Consider the following 26,792-nt stretch of genomic DNA (forward strand, 5'->3'; position numbering starts at 1 on the left):
CTACAGGCATGCATCATCATGCCCGGCTAATTTTTTTTTCTATATATATTTTTAGCTGTCCATATAATTTCTTTCTATTTTTAGTAGAGATGGGGTCTCGCTCTTGCTCAGGCTGGTCTCGAACTCCTGAGCTCAAACGATCCGCCCACCTCGGCCTCCCAGAGTGCTAGGATTACAGGCGTGAGCCACCGCGCCCGACCTTGTCTTCATTTCTTTTCTCCTCTTCTCCCTTGAAACCACTCCAGCCAATGTTTTATTTCTTCTACTCTATAGAAATGGCACTTAATGTCTCCAGGGCCTGTATGCTCTCAAATCTACTGGGTGTTTCTCTGTCCTCATTGTTGCTAAACTTTTTCAGCAGCATTTGATATACAAGATCCCTCTCTCCCTTTCTCCAGCACTTTCTTCATCTGACTTCTGGGACTCCATTCTCTCTTGGTTCTCCTTCTACTCCACTGGCCATTCCTTCTCAGCCTCCTCTTGTTTCCTGAATCTCTAAAGACGGACATATCCCAGAGCTCTAAATATATTCAATAGGTGTTCACATCCAGTCTCAAGGCTTTAAATACCATCTGTTTGCTGACGGCTTCTAAATCTAAGTCTCCAGCCTGGACCTCTCCCCGGACCTACAGGCTTGTGTGACTGCCTCTCTTCCCCTCACCTGACTGTGCTCTAGCTCTGCTGGTCTCTTGATTTCTCAGGAATTCCCAAGCTCAACTGCACTTAGAGCCTTTGGCCCTGCTGCTTCCTCTCCCTGCAATGCTCTTCCCTAGATCTGTACGTGGTTGGCTCCTTATCATTCAGGGCCGAATGAATGAGCAAATGAATAAATGAATATACTTGAAAGTTATATGTTTTTATAACAGCAATAGTATTAAATTCCTAGTACATCTCTCTCTCCCTGCCCCCTCTTTTTACTAGCATAAATCTTGAATGCAAAGGTGAAAAGTTTGAATTCAATCAAGTAACTCTTTAGGGGACTTTTGGTCTTCAAGAAACCAAATAGCTAGGTTGAGGGCCATTTCCCATCTGCAGAGTGTTTTGCTTTAAATCAGAAACATAGGGACTATAATATTTAAACTGGACATCATTAGATGTCATACTCTTTTTTCTCATTTGTAAAAGGAATATAACTTGGAATTTTCTATCAGTCTTGCCAAATTATTGACCTCAAATCTCAATTGGAGAAGGCAGAAGTGTGTTTCCTCTATGTGTGTGTATAGAGGAAGAAGGAAAACTTGGGGTTCTGTATCAAATATTTTACTCCATGGTTTAGCATAATCAACTAACCTCCTCATAATTCCACTAAATAAGGAAGAATCGCAATGGAGCCCAAGCAAGACTTAAAGATCAACCAGCTATTTCATTAAAGAATGTTTGCTGTTCTTGGAAGTGGAGGCCACCCCTCTGCTCGAGTGTGAAGTGTATTCCTGTGCAGCCCTAGAGAAGATGGAAGCTTACCACGCTCCCATTAGCTGACATGGTAGTTTGTGCGTAAGTGGAAGAAACTGAGCTCCTGTATCCATTAAGGAGACTTGGGACCTGGTCAATGAAATATTTAACACAACACAAATGTATAAAGAATAATACAACAAATGCCCATGTGCCGACTGTCCCTTATTAATGGAGGTGAAGTCACTTGTGTCCCACCCCAATGAAAAAAGTTTAGAATAGAGCTTTCTTCTAGTGATCAGTGAACATGCCTAATTAAAACCAAATTAACAAGGAAAAGATTCCACCAGGCTCAGTGGCTCACACCTGTAATCTTAGAACTCTGGGAGACTGAGGTGGGAGGATCGCTTGAGCTCAGGAATTCAAGACCAGCCTGAGCAAGAGCGAGACCCCATCTCTACTAAAAATAGAAAAAATTATCCAGGTGTGGTGGTGTACACTTGTATTCCCAGCTACTTGGGAGGCTGCGGCAGGAGGATCGCTTGAGCCCAGGAGTTGGAAGTTGCAGTGAGCTAAGATGATGCCACTGCACTCCAGCGTGGGCAACAGAGGGAGACCCTGTCTCAAACAAAGCAAAACAAAACAACAACAACAACACACAGAACAACAACAACAAAAAAAAAAAAAAACAAGGAAAAGATATAATGCACCCTATATCAAGAAATATTAACTGGGTGCTAAAGGACATCAGATCCTTACACAAATGTTCAGAATAGAAGATTAAGGTGAGTAGTGATGGGGGCTGCGAATATTTGAAATGCTCTTATGTGGAAGAGTAAGTGGATTTTTTGCATCATTGCAGAGTGTCTAGCCAACTCCATGCAGGACTAGATGCTGGATGTAGTCCAGTCACATCCTTGCCCTAACGCACAGGACACTACAGCCTTTTTTTTTTTTTTTTTTCAGGCCCCTGTTCACCTGACTCATTTTCTGTTTGAGGCCTGGAACTGGCTTTCAGCCCTGACTCTCAATCCAACCTCTGGTCTAACTCCTTTTTCCTTCATCATAACTGCACTTCCCCCCTCAGAATGTTGCTTCCAGCCCTCTGGTTTGCTGTGTTTGCCAGGACCCACCAATAGGACTTGGACTCAGAAGAGAACTGGGGCCAGAGAATTCAAATAGCAGATGGGTAGCTTTCAGCCCCACGAAGGAAGCAGGGACCCTGTCGCTGGGCATGTGCCCAAAGCAGCTGGAGGGCCACCTCTGGCCACAGAGCAGAGGGACCTCCTGCACCTCGAGGGCATTGAAGGCCATCGTCCTAAAAATTTCTTCCAAATCTAATTTCCCAGGGGACAAAGAACTGACTCTACAAAGTGATCTAGGGCCAGCCAAGGACATAACTTTTTAAAAAAAATTTTATTTAAAATTTTTTTTTTTTTTTTTTTTTTTTTTAGAGAGGAGGTCTCACTCTGTCACCCAGGCTGAAGTGCAGTGGCCTGATCATAGCTCACTGCAGCCTGTTGAACATCAGGGCTCAACTGATCCTCTGGCCTCAACCTCTCAAGTAGCTGGGAGCTACCACTCAAGGCTGACATAGCTCTTTGTGCTGATCATGCATTTTGTATTCCAGAAAATAGTGATGGAGTTCCAGATTCAACCATTTTGAGCCTGTTTCTTCAGCTATAAAAATCTGTAAAATAAAAATACTATGCCACAGAGGTTATTGTGAGAATTAAGAGATGTTTGTTTGGTAAATTGCAAAGCACTTAAACTGCTCTGGAAGGAAGTACATCAAACTATTCCTAGTGGTTACCTCCAAGGAGTGATCTGTAATAAAGACAGAGCGGTGTTTTCACTTTGAGTTTTTACCATGAACATGTATTACTCTTGTAATAAAAAAATAAAGATTTAAAAACATTACATATAGTATGTACTGATCCTATAACTACATATGAATCTAGAGACATATTTCTGCGAAACTATATTCTTTCGATCTTTTTGCCCCTTTGGAATCATGCTACTAAATGTCATTTAGTAATACGGTTTTTTTCTTTCTTATTGCAGAGTAAATATTCCATGCTGTAAAATATTCCTTGATAACATTCCTATAAGGAATAAGGTTTCCTATAAGAGGTTTACTTAACCAGTGCCGTATTGTGGCTGTCTGTCTCAGTTTTATCACATTGTAAACAATACTGTGGTGACCATTTCCTTGGGATAGCTCCGAAAGTGCAAGTCCTGGGCCAAAGAGAAAGGCATCGTCCGGGCTTCTGACTCTTATTACCAAAGTGCCCTCCAGAAACTTGGAGCCAACTATGTCCCTGCCAACAGTATGTTGTTGGAAACATATAAGTGCAACGCGGTGAAACAGTGGCAATACGAAACACACCATGGCAGCCGATGGTTCCTGTCAGAGGCTTGGGCAGCCCTGGGTTGAGGAGGGAGACGCTGGGCTGGCTCACACTCTCCATTTTTGGCTCCCTAGCGAGAAGCCCATGAGATCAGATGCACCCTCTCCACAGGGGCAGAGTTCACTCAGACACCTTTTGGAACAGCAGGAGAGGAGGCCGTCCCTGCCGCCCACCCAGGCCCGCTGTCCTGTCTGGAGCCGGGTTGCTGGAGCAAGCTGAAAGTCCCCGGCGGCCCGGCTGTGGCTGCAGAGCCCCTTTGCTGCCAGCCTCGCCGTCCTGCTCTCCGAATTATCTGGAAAGTGCCTGTGGCTTGGGCCCTGCACAGCAGCAGAAGCCCAGACAGCAGGGGTGCTGCCAGCCACTTCTCCTCTCCCCTCCCCTGTGCGCAAGGGGAGCCCCTTTCCCTGCTTTGGCTTTAAGAGCCTGGGCCCCTGCTTACCGGCAACACCAACAAGCTCAGCACTTTCTCTCCCATTTCCCCCCAGACCTGGAGTGAATGAGTAAGAATTCTTCTCATGCTTTTAAGTACTTCTGTTGTTGTTGTTGCTATTGTTATCAGAAGTCAGACCTGAGGCAGAAAGGAAAGGAGGCCTCCGGAAAGTCTTTGACCTCCAATTTCCTCAATAGCTTGTGGTTCCCAGCTTGTACTGTCATGTTTTAACATTCCAAGCTGGACAACGGGCAAGGTGGTAAGAGTGGAGGGCTGTGTGTGTCTGTGTGTGTGTGTGTATAGGGGAAGCACTGTTTCTGGACAGTAGAGAGAGAGAAGACCCCCGTAGATTAGTGACAAAGACCCCTGGGCTGAGTATACTGGGGGTCGTCAAAACACTGTTACTCATCAAAGCCCCAAATTGGAACAATCTCTGTATCTATCAACAACAGAACAGATAAATTGTGGCATATTCATGCAGTGGACAAAACCAAACGACCCTCACACAGAACGCGGGTGAGGTGGCTCTCACGAACCTAACGTTGGGTGACTGAAGCTTGACACAGAAGAGTGCATGTTGTATGACTCCATTCATACGAAGTTCAATGACACTAAGTGTTTAGGGATGCCTGTTAGGTGGTAAACTATAAAGAAAAGATGTGATTCCCATCAGAGCCAGGGTAGCGGTTGCCCTTGGTAGAAAAGAGGGTAGAGGTCGTGATTGGGAGGGGCACGGGGGGGGGGGGGCTTCTGGGTGCTGGTGATGGGCTCTCTGACCTGGCAGGTAGGTAGTTATGTGGGTTTTCTCTTTATAATCATTCTTTAAGCTGCATTCTTATGTTTTGTGCATTTTTCGGAGTCTAGTTTTTCACAGTTTAAAAATTGTCTGTGTATTCTTGTGTCTGTGTATGTTTAGAAAGATAAAGGGTCAGCATTTTCTGGGGAAAGTCACAAGTTGGTTGACTCAAACATCCTGTATCTGTGACCGACATCTGGGATGTATAGTGCGGACTCCTCTGAGTTTGCACTTTGTAGGCCACTCTGGGGGATGACAATCAACAAGACTGTGTGACAGGGCGGAGACAGAAGATCAACCCAACTACTGAGTCACAAAGCTGTTCACATACTTATCTCATTTACCCTCTCAGGGCACTTAAACTCAGGGTGGCAGGGATCACAAAAGAATCATTCCAGTTTAAAAGGCAGAAGATAATCTAGTAGAAAGAAATTTCCATGTGTTAAAATCAGATAGCCTGAGGTCAAAACTTGCTCGTGAGAGATCTGTAAAACCGAGCATAGTATGAATAATACTTCTTTCTAGGGCTCTGGGGAGGAATAAATGAGCAAACTTGTAGAGCACTTGACATATGCGGATGCCCAATAAATGGCAGAAATGTTATCCTCATTTTATTCAAGAAGACCCAGAGCCCTGGTGGGGGTGGGACTTGTCTGAGGTCACCTGTTAGCAAAGGGAGTGCTAGACTCAAGCCTGGGTGTTCCTCTCCCAGAGCGCGGGGCACCCCAGCCGTGTCCTAGCAGGAGCCTGCACGGCGGGAGGTCCGAGCAGTGAGCAGTTACACGGGCTGAGTGGGAAGGCGTTTCGCAGAAGATGTGACACTTGAGCTGACCTTTGAAGAAGAGGAGAGACATGCAGGCAGAAGCGTGAGCACAGCCCCAGCATTACAGGTGTGAAAATTCCTGGCATCTTTGGGGAATGGAGGAGTGATCACGTCCCTTCAGTCCTCTAAGTGTCAGGTTCCGTACCTGTGGAAGGAAGGTAAGAATAGCTGCTCTGCTTATTTTAGAGTGTTATCCCAAGGATTGCAGGAGAGTACATTTGAAATTTCTTTATAAATTGTTTAGCATTATGCAAGTGTTAAAGTGTATGTGTGTGTGCACACATGTGCAGGTTCCTCAGAGAAAATCTTAAACTTGGCTTATATCTGTGGGTAAAAGAGGAAATCAGGACCTTCCCTTTTGACCTATACAGAACACCCCAAGCCTGAGGCACAGGAAAATAAAGGGAAATTCCTGGAAATACTGGCCTGGAAGATTCTCAGCACATCCAGTTAAAGCCAGGGTATAAAATGGTAGGCCAAACTTTGAAAATCAAAATTTATTGTTAATAAGTATAGAATTATTAACACAAATTCTAGGATGTCCAGGATTTGTTGGCACCAAATATAAACATAAGAGGGTAAGAATGAGCCCATCTTCTGGGAAAAGCTCATGAACAAAGGATGGACTTTCATTAGCCAAATCATTCATATCCTCCTGGCATCGTGTGACCCTCTGAAATAATAGCTAACATTTCCTGTGTGCTTACTATGTGCAATTTATGTGATTTCTTACTAAGTAATTATAAAAATATTGTTAATCATCACAACACTCCTATGAGATGGGCTACTTGGCTCACTGCTTCTTCTTTTTTTTTTTTTTTTTTTTTGAGACAGAGTTAGAGTGCAATGGCACCATCATAGCTCACAGCAACTTCAGACTCCTGGGCTCAAGTGATCCTCCTGCCTCAGCCTCCTGAGTAGCTGGGACTACAGGTATGCACCACTGTTCCCAGCTGTTTTTTTTATTTTTTGGTAGAGACAGGGATCTCACTCTTGCTCAGGCTAGTCTCCAACTCAGCTCAAGCAATCCTCCCTCCTCGACCTCCCAGAGTGCTAGGCTCACTTCTGTTTTTTACAGATGGGGAGACCTTGGGTAACTTGGCCTAGGACCCATACCTATAAAAAGAGCTGAGATTTGAACTCAGACAGGTCTGATTCTGGAGATCACATGCTTTCCATTTCCCTCTACTGCCTTTCAGCCTGGTTAATTTACCAGACAGTGACCATATACAAGAAGTTTACATATTTGTTGAAATTCAGCCTGGAATTTCTATACTTTGAAAGTCAAATTTTCATCATGTATTTTGAATTCAATGCAGCAGATGGATTGTGAGGGTCACCTGTATCTCTGAGAGGTGTTTCTAAATGCTTCTTTACTTTCTCAAAGTTTTTAGAGTTTCAAAAATACAAAAGTGGCTGACCCATGTTCAAGAACATTGAGAAATCTCAGTGAAACCACAGAGGAGAGAGGAAATGGCAGAGACTGAAATGAAGCTCTGTGTTGGTGGAAAAGACCGAGAGGAAGGAGTGAACAAAGGGGAGAGCATGGGGACTATTCAGAGCCAGAGAGCTGTGGGCCCCAGCTAGGAACAGAATTGACAGGCTGTAACAACAGGCAGAATGCCCCTTCATGCGGGATGCTGAAGACCAGCACTGCACACAGCCATAGCAATAATAATGTTTCATTAGTAACCATTAAGGTCTGCCTGAACAACCCACTAGAACACATAGAGAGTTGGTTTGTCCAGGGTGGTCTCTTACTCTGCTTTCTTAACGTCTCTGTCCCTTCTCTGTCTCTCTCTTTTTTTTTTTTTTTTTTTGAGACAGGGTCTTGCTCTGTTGCCCAGGCTAGAGTGCAGTGCTGCATCATAGCTCACTGCAACCTCAAACTCCTGGGCTCAAGTGATCCTCCTGCCTCAGCCTCCTGAGTAGCTGGGACTATAGGTGTGCACCACAATACCTGGCTAATTTTTTGTAGAGATGAGGTCTCTCTATGTTGCTCAGGCTGGTCTCAAACTCCTGGCCTCAAGCAGTCCTCCTGCCTCAGCTTCCCAAAGTGCTGGGATTACAGGCATGAACCACCTCGCCCAGCCTTAATGTCCCTTCTGAAATTGCCTTCTCAACTTCAACCAGAAGTGGGTGAATTGGCCGACTACCCCATGGCAAGTGAGCCATGTGGCGGGACCCGGGTGCCTGGCAGAAGGTCAGGGTATCTTGGCTCTCTGTCCCCAGCTCGCAGCCCCAGACATCCCAGGACATGTCCACCTCCGCTCCCTTCTCATTCTGATGCTGAAGACACACCCTACCGCATGTGGGCTGTGTTGCTGGCAGATTTTGGCACCAGGGACAGGGGATTAACTCGAAGTGAGGTTTTTCCTCAAGCGGAAAAAAAAAATTGGCGATTGATAGAACTAAGGAAACAAGCTGAGAAAAAGCCAAACAAAGAATAGTGGCTGGATGATTCATGAGGTGGGGTGCTCCTTTCTGGCAAAAATATAAGATTGTAATCTGCCAGTGGCTGTCTTGTTGTTTAATGACCACATTCTCCTTCAGAATTCTAAGTGTAGGTTGGGCCTGGGAAGGACTTTATTATTATAAGCGGGTCCATTGTCCCTGCTGTCCCTTGCCGTGAGGGCTGCGGACATGGCCTCCTTGCCAGCCCTGCAATTAAGGCAAGGGTTACCCTTGTCCAGGCAACGTGATTCATCATGTTTTGCTACCTTTGAGGACACAAGAAAGAAAGAGCTTTTAAAAATCTGCCCTCTTGTGCTCCAAAGAGACCTGGGTATTATTTGCAGGTTACATTATTTTCGGGCCCAGTAACTTTCCTCACCGCCATTGTGAGCACTTTCATTGTTTTAACCAATAATAGCCCAAGTGCAGCCAGAACTCTTTTCTTCAGACAGGAAGACCCCAGGAAAGGCTGCCAATTAGTAACCATTCAGAATATACAATTGGTGGGTGTCTGTCATTTCCAGTGCTGCCAAAGAGTTAGAGGTCTGGACATCCAACTGTGACCAGATTAAGGAGAGGGAAATTGCAAACATTGTCCTCCCGGGGCTATCCCTGGAGAGGGTTTGCTTCAAGAATAGGAGTTTCCATCACCAATCAGAAAAGAAGTTAAAAAAAATGTGAAGAAGAAGTTAGATAAAAGAAGAAAAGAAGTTAGATAAAAAAAAATCCTTCCATTAGGGAGAGGTGAACAGTGACAGAGGTGGGGCTGGGTGGTAGCAAAAAATAGCAGGGACAAGATTCCAGTCACCATTGTGCTACTGGAAAATTGGGTGGGGACCACCCTGGCCTGAAAGGAATTTATAGATAAAACTTCCCTTCTACAATTAAAAGTGAGGGATGTACTGGTAATCTATGGTTAAATCTGGGTTTTGGAAATTGTTTGCCTGGAATTGAACCTGGGATCCTCAAAGTACTTGTGTCCTTGGACCAGTTACTTCACCTCTTAGTGCCCCCTTAACTTAAATGTAAAATGGGAATATAACAGTACCAATACCATGGGGTTAGGATGGGAGAAAATGATTAACTCATGGAAAGCACGGAGCAAATACTCAATGGGTGTTAACTATTAATTGTCATTAAGGCTATGACATCACAATAGCTTTTCTGTAACACAATTTAACCAGAACGTTCCATTTTTAATAAGCTGTGAGATCTTGGGGCAGAATTTTCTCATCTGTTAAATGAGGGAGTTGGATCAGATAAGATCTAAATTGACCTTAACCTGGGTGAAATGGCTCACGCCTTTAATCCTAGCAGTTTGGGAGGCCGAGGCGGGAGGATCACTTAAGGTTAGGAGTTCGACGCCAGCCTGAGCACCATAATATGACCCCCATCTCTACAAAAAATAGAAAAATTATCCGGGTTTGGTGGCACATGCCTGTAGTCCCAGCTACTCGGGAGGCTGAAGCAGGAAGGTCGCTTGAGTCCAGTAGTTTGAGGTTACAATGAGCTATGACTGTACCATTGCACTCCAGCCTGGGCATCAGAGCAAGACCCTCTCTCAAAAACAAATAAATAAATTGACCTTAAAAGTCTAGAATTACTCTCTTCGCATTTTCTTAATGGAAATACTGAGACAGACAAGTAGTATCTGTCCTTGACACACTGCAACCCAGTGATAATCAGGCCAAAGAGGTAACTGGCCACCAATCTCTCAGTGCTGCTTGTGTCTTGTATTATTTTATGAAAAGGCCACAACCCATCGCTCATGCAGTGCAACTCAGTACAACCTTTCTGGAGGTCAATCTGGCAATATTTATCAAAAACCTTAAAAGAATGTATACCCCTAAATTCCACTCTAGGCCTATGATAAATAATAATAAAGGATTGCAAGAGAGCTATAAGGATGTTCACTATAGGTTTATTTATAATAAGGAAAAATGGGAATCAAAACAGAAGGTTGGTTAAATTATGGTGCAGCTATGGAATTGAATGCAGTTATGAAAAATGATTAACAAGGGATTTTTTGACATGGTAAGATGTTTATAACATATTGTTAAGTGAAAAAGCAGATTCTAAAAAAAAAAATCCGGTCAAAAAACCAAGGAAATAAGGCTGGGCGTGGTGGCTTATTCCTATAATCCTAGCACTCTGAGAGGCTGAGGTGGGAGGATAGTTTGAGGCCAGGAGTTCAAGACCAGCCTTAGCAAGAGCGAGACCCCCATCTCTACAAAAAACTAGAAAAATTGGCTGGATGTGGTGATTCACACCTGTAGTTCCAGCTATTCAGGAGGCCGAGGCAGGAGGATCACTTGAGTCCAGGAATTTGAGGTTGCTGTGAGCTATGATGGTGCCACTGTACTTTAGCCTGGGGAGCAGAGCAAGACCCTGTCTCAACCAAAACAAAAGAAAAAAAAAAACAAGAACCAAGGAGATACATAACTGTGGCAATTTGATGGAGATATATCCATGTATATATACACATATATAAAGAGAGAGGGAGATTGATTGTCAAATAATCTACCAAATCTACCAAACACATAACCAGTCCACCAGATATATCCACCAAAATATAAACAGTGCTTACCTCAAGACGGTGATTGGTATTTTCTTTTTCATATTTAGTTTTTTACTAATTTTGTACAATGAATATGTTTTGCATTTTCTGAACTTTTTTTTTGGAAAAATTAAAGCATAAGCAAAACTGGAAAAAATAGCAATAGTTTCCACCCCCCACAACATCCTCATCACTGAATTTCAGCAATTAATTCATGACAAATCTTGCTTCATCTTGTGTTACTTTTTAATAGGGAAAAAAACTGATAACAACTTTAACAAAATTTTAAGCTCTAACTGTATGAGGAATTATTGGTCCTTTCTCACTGGGGCTTCATGGTCACTTTGGCCCAGTACTCACCACGAAGGGAGTGTGAAAGGGCTAATGCAGGCCATCTGCTCCTTCTGTGTGTCTCAGTGCAAGGCACAAGGAGAACTATCAACTTACAGTAGCATCTGAGGCTAATTAGCTGAACTGATTAGTCTATGGCTGTGAAAAAAAAGGGTGGGAGAAGGTGAGCAGATAGAATATGTTATGTAAATTCTCAGAGAATCCAGATTTCAGTAAATGGTTTAGACCTTAAATTCCTATTCTAAAATTGAATGGATGCATTTCTTTCTCTTCCTTTCTTCATTCCTACACACAATGGAGTGGGGCACAGTGAAGCACCAAGTCACCAGAAATGGGCTGGTGAGGCAGAGTGACAAAGTGACCAGAAAGTCCACAGACTGCACATCAGACCAAAGAGAGAACTGATCAAACATGGAACCGTGACAGCAAATGTTGCTGACGAAGACATACAAAGTTATAACAATGTTGAAAAATCCGCATGTCTGGACAAAGCTCTGCATCACAGTGTCTGCTGTGCTATTGTACAGGCCCAGCCCTAAAACACAGCCAAGCAGGCCTAGCCCTAAAACACAGCCAGGCCTGGAGGGCACGCTGCTCCTGGGGCATGTGAGTGTCTGGTTGAGCTGCTCTTTCACCATTGTCTGCCTCCTTACTGGTTATGACATGTGCCCGATCTGCCCTCGCCCCTCGTTCCACTGGCATTTGTTAAAACAGCATTCATCAGGATCCAGTCTGGATGTGTCCTGTAGCCTGGCTGTAACTTTCCACTTTCAGGGAGATGTAATAAGGGGTTTACAAGTCTTAATATCACAGCATTTTGAAAATAAGAATTCTAAAGCATAAATCTAGGAGAAATTCTTTTAAAGAGCAAAGGAAGAGGGGAAACTGGATTTGGATTCCTAAATAACACCTTGGAATGTTGTACTACTTGATCCTTGGCATCAATTAAAAGATAATAAGAGACGCAGAACAAATTATAGATCCATATTGGTTAATAGAGATACCCAGTCAAAGGGTAAAAGGTAAAATATCCAACAATCCAGGAGGGGATATATTCAGGTTGTGAATAGTTTATCTTAGGTTGTATTCCTATAACCACATGGTAAGCCCTGAATTCACAATGCTGAATGAATGAACACAGACGATTGTTTCTGAGGATGCAAAGAAATTAAGAAATTTAGTTTCAAAAGAATTTTTCTATCTACATCTCAGCTACCTAATCCATAGGATCAGAAGTAGGGTCAGTGGAATGGGACATCCAGGGTGCAAAATTTAAGGATACTTGCACTGTCGGGTTTGTGCAAGTCTCACTGCTGCACTTGGAAGACCCTGAAAATAAGTGCCACCTTAAATATTGTGCCCTGGGTGCCTCACTCTCATCTGGCCTTGCTAGTCCATTTAGGGACTATAAAATATTTTTTCAAAAATTATTTCTTCCTTGGGCTTAGTCCACTACCTCCACTCAAGGAACTGGAATAGAGGAAGTTCCTACCTTGGGAAACTAGTGCCTCATTGCCAAGTGTTGTCAGACAGACCTGGGTTAACTGAGCACTTACTATGTCCTTAGGAAGGTCAGTTAATTTCTAGAGCTTTCTTTTCTTCACCTATAAAATGCAGATGTTAATATCTACTTTACAGAATGATTGTAAGCATTGGAATTAATATGCAAAAAGTGTCATGTACAGTAGTTGGCACATAGTATGTGCTCATTAAATGGAAACTTTTATTGTGTTGTTATTACTGGTGGCAGTAGTGGTCATGTTGGCAACACTAATCAGCCAACTTTCTTTAGGTGAGAACACACACGTGGACTTGCTGCAAAAAGTATCCTGAAACTGGCCTAGGATTACAGGTGGCTCACGCCTGTAATCCTAGCACTCTGGGAGGCTGAGGTGGGTGGATCGTTTGAGCTCAGGAGTTCGAGACCAGCCTGAGCAAGAGTGAGACCCCCGTCTCTACTAAAAATAGAAAAATTAGCCGGGTGTTGTGGGATGCACCTGTAGTCCCAGCTACTCGGGAGGCTGAGGCAGGAGGATTGCTTGAGCCAGGAGTTTGAGGTTGCAGTGAGCTAGGCTGACACCCCTGCCCCTCTACTCAGGGCAACAGAGTGAGACTCTGTCTCAAAAAAATAAATAAATAAATAAATAAAAAAGAAAGAAAGAAAGAAAAAGAATAAAAACACATCCAGAAGCTATATCCGAGGACAGATCTGGTAGATTCATGCTTGATTCAGACTCAAGCAACCCAAATGGAGCACTAACTGTGTATGCTAGGAGTTTTCCTGAATTTTAGTTAATTCTGACCACATCCTGTGTTTAGTCAATTATCTGTACTCACGGACTACAGATAATTTTTTACTATGTCCGATGCAACATTTGGAATATATTTATACCTGAAAAATATTATTCATTGTTTATTTGCAATTCTGACTTAAATAGACGTTCTGCATTTTATCTGGCAACCTTCAGAGGGGAGCTGCTGGTACAGGAACTCTGAAATGGTGCCCGCCTTGGCTGTGCCTCTGGAACACGCACGTTTGCATTGGTGGCCCTGGAGGCTCCGCACACTGCACAACCAGCAGGTGGTGAACTGCTGAAGCTTCTTCCTTGGTTCTTTTGGCTCCTGGCTTTCTCCTCCCACTCTCTCTCCCCCACAACTTCTCCTGCTGCATCCAGGGACTGGGTGCAGGAATGGACATGACAGCTGGCAATGTAGAAGGGAGAGGCAGGGTGGGGCGAAATGCTTTACAAGTATACGATAGTCAGCTGGCCCCATGAAACCCAACCAAACTCCTGGGGAAACGCTAGCTGCTTTCTGGGGTCGCCAACACGCCCCCACCCCCACCGCCCCAGCCCTTTCTTTACTCTCTTTAAGGACTCTTCTCTCTGTTGTGTGTTTCATAAGAGAACAAAAGGAGAGAGTGTTCTTGCTGAGAATCTTTGCTTTTGGAACCAGAATTTCAAAAACAAGCCTCAGGTTCCTTGATCTCATTGTGACATTCTGGGTTGTGTTAATGGATATTCCTCAAAAAAAGATAAAATCATGACTGTCATATAGAAATAAAAATGAACACATATTAACGATTTTATTTAACTCAGTAATGAGGAAAGATGTTATAATAAGTTCAAAGAAGTCAAAAGAAAGCATAAATTTATATGGAGTAAAGCAATGTTGAAACGAATCAGCAAATGGACATAAAACTGGCTTGGGGGTGCTTTGGGCTGAATTACATCCCCCAAAATCCTTATGTTGAAGTCCTAACCCCCGTACTTCAGAATGTGACTGTATTTGGAGATAGGATCTTTAAAAAGGTAATTAAGTTAAAATGTGATCATTAGGATGGGCCCTAAACTAATGTGGCTGGTTCCCTTATAAGAAGAGGAGACTAAGACACACACTGGGGAAGACCATGAGAAGACACAGAGAGGACAGCCATCCACAAGCCAAGGAGCAAGGCCTCAGAAGAAATCAACCTTGACAACATTTTGGTCTTGGACTTCAAGCTTTCAGAATCTCGAGAAAATAAATTTCTGTTGTTCAAGTCATTCAGTTTGTGGTACTTGGCTATGGCAGCCCAAGCAGACAGGACAGAGGAGAAGGGTTCATTTGCATGTCTGTAGATGAGAGTTATTTTACGTTCCCATTAGTTACCTACAATGTATAGAGTTGTACGATATCTCCCTTAGAATCACATAACCCAGCCAGTTTAATAATAAGAGTTTATGACTATGATCAGTAAACTACTGCTTGTGGCCAAATCCAGCCCCACACCTGAAGCTTTATTGGAAGCTTTTGTAAGTTTTTGTAAAGCTTTATTGGAACACAGCCACACTTAGTCCTCTACACATTGTCTATGATTCCTTTCACAAGACAAAGGCAGAACTAAAAAGTTGCCATCTGCAAAGTCTAAAATATTCGCTATTCTATCATTTTTGATAGAAAAGTATGCAGAATCTGCTCTAGACAATGCATGGTTTTCCAATGAAGCACAAATATTTCCCTATAATTGGAATGTCATTCAAGGTTATCCAGCCCAGAGGTTCCCAGATTTTGAGATCTCGTGGGTCAGTAAAATGTTTTTAAAAATTGGGGAGATAGTTATGGGGTCTCCAGTGTTTACCTTTGTCAAATATGAACTATTTAATAAAAGATGATATTTTAAGTACTCATAAAAGAAGATATTTTAAAGAGAATAGTGTATGAAAAGCTTGTTACATTATCCTTTCTTTCATTTTTCTGAGATTAGGTAAAAACTTCACCCCGTCTAGACAGTTCATGGTCTAGATAGTGGAACCACTGACCTGGCCCAGCCGTAGGTGCCAACTGTTGGCTCTATCCAGGGAGACCGCTGGCCTGGTTGTAGAGCCCGGCCTTCCTCCCAGTGCCCAGGCTGATGCCCTTGCAGGGAAGGGGATGGTTCCTTGGGGGCTAATTATTGCCTGCGCATGTGCCCCAGACCTGCCTCCAGTTATGACAGGTCTTGCCTTGCTTTAAATAGTGTGCTTTTTCCTGATTTTAAAAAGAATGATATGCTCAGTGCAGAAACCTTGGGAAAAAATGGAAAGTACAAAATTCATCTCCACCCAGAGAGACATAAAGATTTACTGATACCCAGTGGCAATAAACACACTTTCCAAACCGAAAATCCTAAAGAGACAAAACTAGTATATCTCCCCAAACCAGAATGGAGCCTGGCACATGACAGGCACCAATACATATTGAAAGACTAACTAAATCTAAATAATTGCAATGATTTTTCCTGGATGACCCAAGAAAATTCTGCAAGTCTTTACGTTTATTTATTTATTTATTTATTTATTTTGAGACAGAGTCTCACTCTGTTGCCCAGGCTAGAGTGAGTGCCGTGGCATCAGCCTAGCTCACAGCAACCTCAAACTCCTGAGCTCGAGCGATCCTCCTGTCTCAGCCTCCCGAGTAGCTGGGACTACAGGCATGCACCACCATGCCCGGCTAATTTTTTCTATGTATATTTTTAGCTGTCCATATAATTTCTTTCTATTTTTAGTAGAGATGGGGTCTCGCTCTTGCTCAGGCTGGTCTCGAACTCCTGAGCTCAAACGATCCGCCCACCTTGGCCTCCCAGAGTGCTAGGATTACAGGCGTGAGCCACCGCGCCCGGCCCGTTTATTTTTGATAATCAAAATGGCTAATATAGTAGATCTTCCAGACAAAAAACATTTTTTGTACTTAGCTTTTTTCCTTATATTTCTTGTGTCATTTTTCCCCATTTTAAGGTTTATAACTATAAAAACAACCATTTAAGAAGCAAGGATTATTTATTTTCACTAGTTTTCATCACATTTTACTGTCTAAACAATTGACATAAGTTTTATTACTGAACTGCCCTAATGATATATACAATATAATGATCTTTAAAAATTGATCTGGTAGACTGTCATGATTTCAAAAGACATGCTCTAGCAATTTCTAAGGAGCAAGGTTTAAATTATTGAATTATTTCACATTCACGTCTGGTCACCTAAATGAGAAACATACTAAAATTCATATTCAGGGGCTGGGCGTGGTGGCTCACACCTGTAACCCTAGCACGTGGGGAAGCTGAGACAGGAGAATTGCTTGAGGCCAGGAGTTCGAGACCAGCCTGAGCAATATAGTGAGACCCTGCCTCAAAAAAATAAAATAAAATAAAATTCATATTTAAAACAAAAATTGAGAATAATTTTTTAACACTTTGTGGCTTACAATCTTAAAGTCAATAACTCATCATCACTATATCCTACAAAAACATCATCTATATCTTCTGCTTTGCAGATAGATTATGGAATCTATCTACTCCTTTGAGAAACAAACATTCAAAATAATCCCTGACAAACTGAAAGAATAAAAGTGACTTGTCCCTGGTTCTTCTTTGTCTAAATGTTTAACTCCTATATGTCTTTGTTTCCCCTGACGTTTTGTTACGTTTATTGAACTTTTCTATAAAAACATAAGCTCATTTTAACTTTTTAAAAATAAGCAAGCATCATTTCTTTTCAAAAATCACTTCCTTCCTTTCCTGTGTTCTTATTTACGTCTTTCCTTAAATCCCACCACAACCTGCACCTGTCCCTCTGCATGTCTCTCCATCTCCAGTGTTTAGTCTCCCCAATCTGTCCGGCCTGTCCCGGCCCTGCCCAAGTTCCAGATGAGCTTCCTTCACTTTGACTCGGCCCATGTGGTTCCCCACCTGGCATATGACAAAGAGGCCTGGGTGTCACCTCTGGCCCTGACGTCCCCACTTTTTCTAATTAGCTTTTTCTTTAATTGTGCGTGAAAATTTTCCTTTTCAACCACTTCCTGGGACCCAGCTCTCTTCCTTCTCTCACTTCCTCTGTAACTTTTCGTTAAGGTGGCCTGGTTCAGCCCTTACTCGTTTTGTTCCCTGACCTAGAATCATTTCCTCTCAACTCATCATTACTTACTGGTCAGAGTCTTCAATTGGTTAATGCCCCTACTACATGCGAGTCACGTGCTATGTGCTTCATACACATTACTTCCAGTCTTCACAACAACACTGCAAAGCTGTGGGACTTGCACAAGTTACAAAACCTCTATGAGCCTTGGTTTCCTCTTTTAAAATGTGAATAGTAACACCACCAGGAGTCTGCATTCACTTCTATACCATACTGCCTTTCTTACATAGCTGTCTTATTTCTTTATGGTGACCCCAACACCACCTAGCAGGAAGCTCTTTGTGTAATTAGGCTTCAATACATACTTACTTGGTGATTTTTTTTCTTTTTTTGGAGACAGAGTCTTGCTCTGTTGCCTGGGCTAGAGTGCCGTGGCATCAGCCTAGCTCACAGCAACCTCAAACTTCTGGGCTCAAGCAATCCTTCTGCCTCAGCCTCCCAAGTAGCTGGGACTACAGGCATGTGCCACCATGCCCGGCTAATTTTTTCTATATATTTTTAGTTGTCCAGCTAATTTCTGTCCATTTTTTAGAAGAAGACGGGATCTCACTCTTGCTCGGGCTGGTCTCGAACTCCTGACCTTGAGTGATCCTCCCGCCTTAGCCTCCCAGAGTGCTAGGATTACAGGCGTGAGCCACTGGATCCTGGCAAGATGTTATTTTTATTTCTAATGCCTATGAAGCCAAATCCTGAGAACTCTACTATTGAAATGCTCTGGTTAACTGGAGTTTTGCTCACTGTTAATCAGTTTTTTTGTTAAAATGGACTTGTTAGAAATTTTACCAAGATTTTACCAACTTTCAATCTACTTTCTTATCTTAGGAAAAAGAATCTACTGGGCACAAAATAACTGTATCCTGCTTTGGTGAGGACTGTGCAGCTCTCCAGGTTAGGATTTGGAGCACCAGGGAGCATGCTGAGAATGGGCCAGGAGTGAGAGAGTGAGCGGCATGTGCACCAGGCCTGGCCTCAACTCCCAGAGGGGTTCTTCTCACTCGGCCAGATATGGTTAATACTGTCTTGTAGGCGGGTACTTCTGTTAGTTGGATTCTAGTTAACTAAAAGTTCCTTGGCCAGTATATTTGCAACTCTTGCATCCCTTATTCAAGGAACAAGACTTTTAAAATGACTTCAGCCAGGTTTTTCACCAATGGGACAAATGAAATTTCATTATGCACACAGATATCCTTTCTTTTTAAATATATCACCCAGATTTATATTTGTGTCCCAAATATTTTTTGCAGACAGCATTCTCACTGTAGCTGTGCTTTTGAGAAGTATTCTACAGTACAGTGCTGGCTGGGCAGCCTCTTGAAATGGGGCCTACGATTTGTTCAACTCAATTTCTAAGCCCAAATGTCTCCTTCAGGGCTTGAAGTAGCCAGGAAATCTAGATCCCAAGATGTGTGAGGAACTAAAGTATGCAAGGACAAGAGGAATCTACAAGATGAATACAGATTGTCTTCAGTTTCATTTACCCTGCAATTGCTAAAATTACATGCTTTGGGGATATTTGAATAGTTACCACCAAAATGTATGATTGAAGTTTTGAGCAACCAAAATAAGGACCCATGTATAGTAACATTTAAATGTATTTAATACATGGCGGTGTCTACCAAATTTTGCTGCACATTAGAATCACCTGGGGAGCTTCTGAAACTCGAAGCACCCAAGCTGTATGCCACACTTGAGGGTGGGGATCAGAATGTCTAGGAGTGGGAGCCCTGCATTAGTATTTTAAAAGATTCCTAGGGGATCCCAAAATTCAGCAAAGTTTAGGAACCAATGGCATATGGTATTGCAAGCATAAGCAATTTGTAGCATATTATAATACTTAGAGGACTCAACTAAACTTACCAAATACTTTAATTCACAGACTTCATGGACGTTTACATCTAAAATGCTTCAACATTATGATAGCAAATCATTTCAAAAACATGAAAAAGAAACTATGAGTGAAACTGAAAATTATTCTGTAATATAAAATATTGCAATCCACTCCTTTTTAAGGGGACAACATCAGGAATGTTTATTTCCAGCTTCAAAATCCTTTTTATAAGTACAGAAGTAAAAGAAATACCAAAAGACGAAGGGAAGAAAGGATATAAACAAAGAAAAACCTAAAATGATTATTTACTAAGAATTGCAAATGCTTATTTTCTGGGTACACCACAAAGTTCCATTCTCTGTTCCTAGGACTTTGCGTAATTCCCAGGGAAGTGATAGTGGAGGGCTCATGCTCTTAATTTATCAAAATAAACCTGAGTGTGCCTTTTGCCAGCCTTTAGTGAAAACTGAGATTTTACTCATCTTTATGAAAAAAAAGAAAGAAAGAAAAAGAAAAGAAAACATGTCAGCTCTCCTGCTCTCTGAACTGTTCTGTGGTTGCAAGGTCCCTCCTAACTGATCAGCCCACCTTCAGCCGATTTCCGTGGGTTAGGAACATTTGAGGATTATGTCAGCGAGACTTCTGCTGCCTGCCTGGTGGAGAAAACAATTTATAATAACAGACACACACCAGACCTGGAGGAATTACCCTCTCCACAACCTGTGTGCCTGTTGGGGTCATTCAGTTCCTCAAAAAGTCCTGTTTCTATAATTTCTTCCTGCCACGCTATGGGGACAGCACCTGTTGCAAATCTCTGGAAGAACGTCTTATCTTTGTCATCAAATTCCACCCCTCGAACCTCGGAGAAATCGTCGATTTCAGCGATGTCTTTGGCATACACCACCGAAGGGTCTGGCACGAATGGGGGTTCAATTAAGCCGGCTTCCAGGCGAGCAAAGTTGATGGTATTAAAGAAAGGGTGTTTCCTGGGATCATCAGACTTGTCTCTGTGAAGAAAGGAGATGATCAGCCTCAGACATAGTTACCAAACCAAAATAGGAAATGTTCTAACAATACAAAGTGTGCAGCAGTCTTTTCTTAGAATACATTACATTTTAATGACAAAGACAATACAATGACATAAAGAATAACTTTGAAAAACAATAACTTTTAAAATCACCTCAAATTCCATTATACGTAAACTGTAGCATTTTCTTTGCAGACAGCTTTCACATATACATGTAATTTTTAAAGTCAAACACTTGACATGACTTTTACCTTGGTGTTTCGTGGAAATACCAGGAAAGTTCCATGGAGCCAGACCTGCTTGCAGCAGCTTCTAGTTGTTGCCTCTTCACAGAACAAGTTAAGTATATCTTTGTTCCACACACATTTTTTTCCTATTTAAAACATTTTTCTCTGGCCTCACATCCTCCCCCCTCCCCACCACTCTCATTTTTTCTTTTCTTTTCTTTTCTTTTCTTTCTTTCTTTTTCTTTCTTTCTTTTTTTTTTTTTTGAGACAAAATCTCACTCTGTTGCCTGGGCTAGAGTGCCGTGGCATCAGCCTAGCTCACAGCAACCTCAAACTCCTGGGCTTAAGCGATCCTACTGCCTCAGCCTCCCAAGTAGCTGGGACTACAGGCATGCGCCACCATGCCTGGCTGATTTTTTCCATATATTTTTAGTTTTCCAGCTAATTTCTTTCTGTTTTTTTAGTAGAGATGGAGTCTCGCTCTTGCTCAGGCTGGTCTCGAACTCCTGAGCTCAAATGATCCACCCACCTCGGCCTCCCAGAATGCTAGGATTACAGGCGTGAGCCACCGTGTCTGGCCACCACTCACATTTTAAAAGACAACACTCATATTCCTCATTCATAGCATGATATGATTTCTAGAAGCCACACCCACCTCCCCAACTGCCACAATAATCTGGGTGGTATTTCTTTAAAGACTTTTAAAAAAAAAAAAAACCATTAGTAGTTTGCAGTAGTATAAATGAGCATACATTTGGTGCTCAAGACTATGGTTATTATTATCAAACCCTTCTTCCCTATGATAGAAATTATTACAGTATCTGCTTTAGAATAAGAGAAAAAAGTATGTTACTCTGTAATCTCTCATACTAGTCATCTATTGCCATGTAACAAATTGCCCCCAAATTTAGTGGCTTTAAACAACAAGCAATTTATTATCTTATAGCTTCTGTGGGTCAAGAATCTGGTCATGGCCTAACTGGGTGTCTCTGGCTCAAAGTCTCTTGTGGAGTTGCAGTAAAGCTGTTGGCCAGGGTTGTGGTCTCGTCTGAAGGTTCAGCTGAGGTTGGGGGATCTGTTTCCAAGCTTACTCATGTGGTTATTGTCAAGCCTTCCTGCCTCATCACACGAGCCTCTCCACAGGACGGCTTTATAACATTGCAGGTGACTTTCCCAAGGCAAATGATGAGAGAGAGAGAGAAACCAAGCTCTCATGCACCCAAGAAAAAAGCCACAGTCTTTTTATAACCTAAACTTGGACGTGACATCTCATTATTTCTGCCACATTCTGTTTGCTAGAAGCAAGTCAATAGGTGCAGCCCACATGAAAGGCAAAGGGATTACACGTGGGTGTGAATGCCAGGCGACAGGGACTACTGGGAACCACCTTAGAGGCTGCCTAACATACTTCTTTTGGTTCCTTTTAAAGCTAGGCTTTAACAAAATAAAGAGGGGGTTGTTTTGTGGTATCAGATTCAAGGTGAATTTTTCTTTTTTAAAAACGTGAATAGATTTCCTGGTCTGATTAAGAAATGTCTTCCTTTTGAAAGAAATCAATTTCTGTCATAAATCAACCTTAACACACGTTAATCACGTTCATAGTCTCTCCTTTATGTTTTTCATTCCAGATGCCAAAAAGCTTTTTGGAAAAGGATTGAGAGCTTCCCCCACATATCCTCTTCAGAGACTCCCGTGCCGGGTGATAACTAGGACAGACTCTGCCCGGTAGGATGACTAAAGGCTAAACACAATAATGACACAACTGATGACAGAAATAAGGATAACTAACATTTATTTAGGGCCTATTCTCAGCTAACAGAACGTTCAGCTCTTCACTTACATTATTACTTTTAACTAGCACAGCAACCCTCTCTAATGCCTGTATTAGGTCATTCAATGTGAAATGTCCGATTTCAAATCAAAAGTGTAGTTTATTGTAGCTTGAACAAGAAGCAGTACAATTAATCCAAGCATGTGCCTCAACTAGCAACACACTTTGGCCATCTAAACCGTGGCTTGTTTATGCCAGCAGTGAAGAAGCCTGGAGAGCGAGTGCTGACGAAATATTTTTAACTTCTCTGCTTGTTTCTGCATTTATAAGTAGCTGGGCATCTGAGGAAGCCAGAGAAAATAGATGACTGTTTCAAAGGAAAAATTGTAATCAAATGTTATTATGGAAAAGAGAAACAGTTGGAAGCATCTGATGTCCGGCCACCATCAGGTTGTTGTTCTGTGACTTAGGCCTAGCCCCATCCAGAACGGTCCACCTAGAACTTCTTGGACTTTCCCCTCTGTGTATGGGGAGCTGCATCAAGAGGTGCTACAAAGTGTCTCCTTTCTTCCAAAAGCCACCACGTTCCCATCCACTGAATGAAAGGAAAATGCAGGCTTGCCAGCTCCCAGAACCTCCTGCCCCATTTCTGTGTGGTTTTACATCTTGTAGATTAGGAGCCTTGAGGGAGGGTTACTGAGATAGATTGAAGCTTCAAAGATAGATTTTTTAAAAAGTCAGGTTTATTGAGGTATAATTTGTAAAGAAACATTCACCTTTCTAAGGTGTCAGATGGATTTTAAATGTTGCAGAAGAAGGATAGAGCTAGAATTCCATCCAGGTAGATCAGGAATGAACCCTACACCTGTATGTCTCAAAGAGAATGAAGGAGCTGAAACAGGACCAGGTGCCACAGGGAAGGAGCTTGTATCACTTCCATGACCGCTGGCAGGAACACGCTGATCCAGGTGTCAAAGGGGCCCTTAAAACTCACTCGCAACAGCTTTAACATGGAGAGTGCCCAGGAGCTTGGCAACCTTGGGAGTCATCAGGATAAGCAATTTTCAAATGTGTCTCAAGCACGCCAGGTGCAGGTGTTCTTGGTTTGTCCATCAGAGTTGGCTGACTGCAGCCCTTTTGCCACTAATCACGGAAGACCAGGGAACCATGGACCACTTCGAGGTTTCCTTTATGTTTTTCAGCAACCCCACTAGATGCGCCTGGAGAGCAGGACCCATATCTTCTACCTCGTGCCAAGAAATGTCTGTGGTTGGGGATGCTACCAATGAAGACCAGGCTTTCTGATCTCTATTCCTCCCTCTTGTGTCTGGGCTACCACAAAGCTTATCACTTTGATCTTTGGCAGTAGCAAGTGTCATCACAGTTCTGTCATTAAAATAGCATGAGGATTACTTTACTCTTGACTCTTCTCCTGGCAGCTTTGTGCAGTGCACTTTAGACAAATAGGAGAGGCTGTTGAGGGAGGCAGCATCTATTGTAATAGCCAAACTGGCAGCTGCGAGGAAGACTTCTGCTTGCTGGAGAGGAATATATTTCCAAGCATTAACAGAGGCTCTTCTGTTATCAACCCCACACAGAGATTATGATAGATTTTCTTATAATAGCCAATGAAGCCAAGATGCCACCTGCCCATACACGAAGACCACACTCTAGGATTTGGTCTGTCAAGAACAATGGGTACTGGCATGAAATTGTGTGTCAGAGAAGCATTTAAGTCACAGACTTGCATAGTTATTTGCTCTTGCTCTGCTGTGTTGATTGATCAGAATCAAATCTATAAAAAACTTAAGTGGTCTTTATCTTTTATTTTAAAAGAATATATATTTATTTTGGAACACATTATAGTTGACCCTGTCTGGATCTCTGTAAAATGCTCAGAAAAGCTTTTGGCTTCTCTGCAAAATTAACTCCCAGACCCATAAAGGCAAAGACAGTGATCCTCTTCAATGGCGTCTGAAGAAGGAGAATGGTTTTTAACTCATTTTAAATGCTGTGTAACATGCTGTCTAGGCCTTGGCTTTTCAGGATGCCTACCACCTTAATCCAACACTGTCTCAGTTGAATAAATTTTTAAAAAAAATACCAAGAGTTGGAATAAAAATGTTGGGAGCTTTTCTCTTTCACTTAAGGTTGGGCTTTTTGTGTGTTTTTTGTTTGTTTGTTTGTTTGTTTTTGAGATAAGGTCTTACTCAGAGCAGTGCTAGAGTGCAGTAGTGTGATCAGAGCTCACTGCAACCTCAAACTCCTGGGCTCAAGGGATCTTCCCACCTCAGCCTCCTGGGTAGCTGGGACTACAGGTATGTACCACCACTTCCAGCTCATTTTTCTATTTTTTGTAGAGACAAGATCTCAATATAGTGCTCAGGCTGGTGTCGAACCCCTGGCCTCAAGCAATCCTCCCACTTTGGCCTCCCAAAGTGCTAGGATTATAGGCGTGAGTCACCGTGCTTGGCCGACAGCTGTTTTTTTATATGCCTTTTCTCTAATGTTGTAAACAGTCTTATTCAAAATAGTCACAACAACAGATGCTTTATTAGAAAGGCTTTGCTTGATGAAGCAGATTCAGGCAATGATCCAGTGGTTTAAGGTGGCATTTTCCTGAAGAAGTTTGTCAATATTTCATTTTATAAACCCAAGGTTGCTTATACAGTATTGAGATGGATTTTCAAACATGAATTGTGGCATCCGAGTGGGTGGTGTTCCCTTCAGGGGCGTCATCTAAAGAGACCGTTTGTGTCCCTACTGACTGCCACTGCGCGTGTGCCTGCTGATACTCCCCGAACTCGACGTCCAAGAGGATGGAGATTGCAGTGATCATCGTGGTCACCGTATCCTGTTTGCCTCTCCTTCCTGGGCACACAGAAGACTACACTTACCAGCTCCTTCGCTCTTAGGCAAACCTGAGGACTAGTTCTAGTTGATAGAAGTGTGTGTGAAGTGACGTGTAAAGTGTGTCACTTCCTGGCTGAGGCAGTAAAAATCTCCATAAGTTCTCTATGTTCTCTCTTCTGCCACCACCGTTTGTGGCCAGAAGTCCCAGTGTAGTGTAGATGGAAACAGCCTGGATCCCCGAGTCTTTGCTTGGAAGACAGATGGCCCAGAGAGCCATTGGGCCCACAATGGATTTTGTATGAATGAAAAGCAATTTAAAAAAAAAATTTTAAGCTGCTGAGATTTTGGGGTTTGCTTTGTATCACAACATAGCCTGTTCTGACCTTACTAATACCATGTTGGAATCTATGCAGGAAAATTTTTTCCATATTGACTTCCATATAATGTAGAGTTCTATCTAATTTCAAAATACTCACTAGTTAGTTTGGCTATCTGTCAAGCTTTGAAAGTTATTAACAAATGAATTTTGTTTGGCTATTTTTAAAAAATCAGATAAAAAATTAATAGTTTGCCTGCATGCTTGAACATTTTGAGCTAAGGCTCTTCTATAGTCTTCTTCTAAAACCTCCAATGGCAATTACTTGGAAGATTTAGAATAATTTGGCTGTCTATGTCCTAGAGTTATGTTCAAAATCAGTTATAGTACTTTATGGTTGTAGATTTTATATTTGTTAAATATATATGTTTTAGATTTTAACAATTCAATCCAAGTAATTTAAGACATTCGAGCTCATAGTTTAGTCAAAATATTATCTGATATCTCCATTAGAACAGATTAATAATTGTTGCTATCATTTATTGACTAATTCCCAACACACATTTTATCTACCTTTACATATATATCTAAACCTCAAAACATCCCACTGTATGTATTTGTCAGGGTGGTAGTGAGAAACAGAAGCCACACGGTGTTGAAGGGGTCCCGGTGCACCACTGTGAAAAAAAATTATTTTGAGATGAAGTAAATTGAAAGTTACTAACAGATGAATTTTGTTTGGCTATTTTTTAAAAATCAGGTCAAAAATTAATAACAAAAATTAAGTGTCCTTTCTCTTTCCCCTGCCCCCAAGAAGTCATTTGTTTTCCCTTAAGTGTCCTTCTCCCCATCCCCTTCCTCTATTAAGACAGTATATATTCTCTCTTCTAGTCACATTTTGCTGTGAACTCCCACCTAGGTAGGTGAATACAAATCTATTTTTTCCCTTGCTAATCTGTCTTTTGTCAGTTTAATTTGCATGTCCCCAAGATCTGAACATAAGAGGGAAAGTGTTTCCTCCCTGGCAATGTGTGAGAGGTGAGAAAGAGAGAGAGAGAGAATTTATTTTAAGAAACTGGCTCACATAATTGCTGAGGCTTGGCAAGTCCAAAGTCTGCAGGG

At 42.2% G+C, this 26,792-nt stretch overlaps 1 protein-coding gene across 1 annotated transcript in view; it reads right to left on the reverse strand.

Moving 5' to 3' along the window:
* Positions 1-20,146: 20,146 nt before the first annotated feature.
* The window catches only part of GRK7 (G protein-coupled receptor kinase 7), a 32,497-nt gene continuing 25,851 nt past the window's right edge, over positions 20,147-26,792 (reverse strand). Inside the window, exon 4 of the mRNA XM_069473148.1 lies at positions 20,147-20,483. Coding sequence (XP_069329249.1) covers positions 20,147-20,483 — 337 coding nt within the window. The remainder of the gene's footprint in view (positions 20,484-26,792) is intronic.

The sequence above is a fragment of the Eulemur rufifrons genome, chromosome 7, assembly GCF_041146395.1.
Source record: "Eulemur rufifrons isolate Redbay chromosome 7, OSU_ERuf_1, whole genome shotgun sequence".
NCBI lineage: Eukaryota > Metazoa > Chordata > Mammalia > Primates > Lemuridae > Eulemur > Eulemur rufifrons.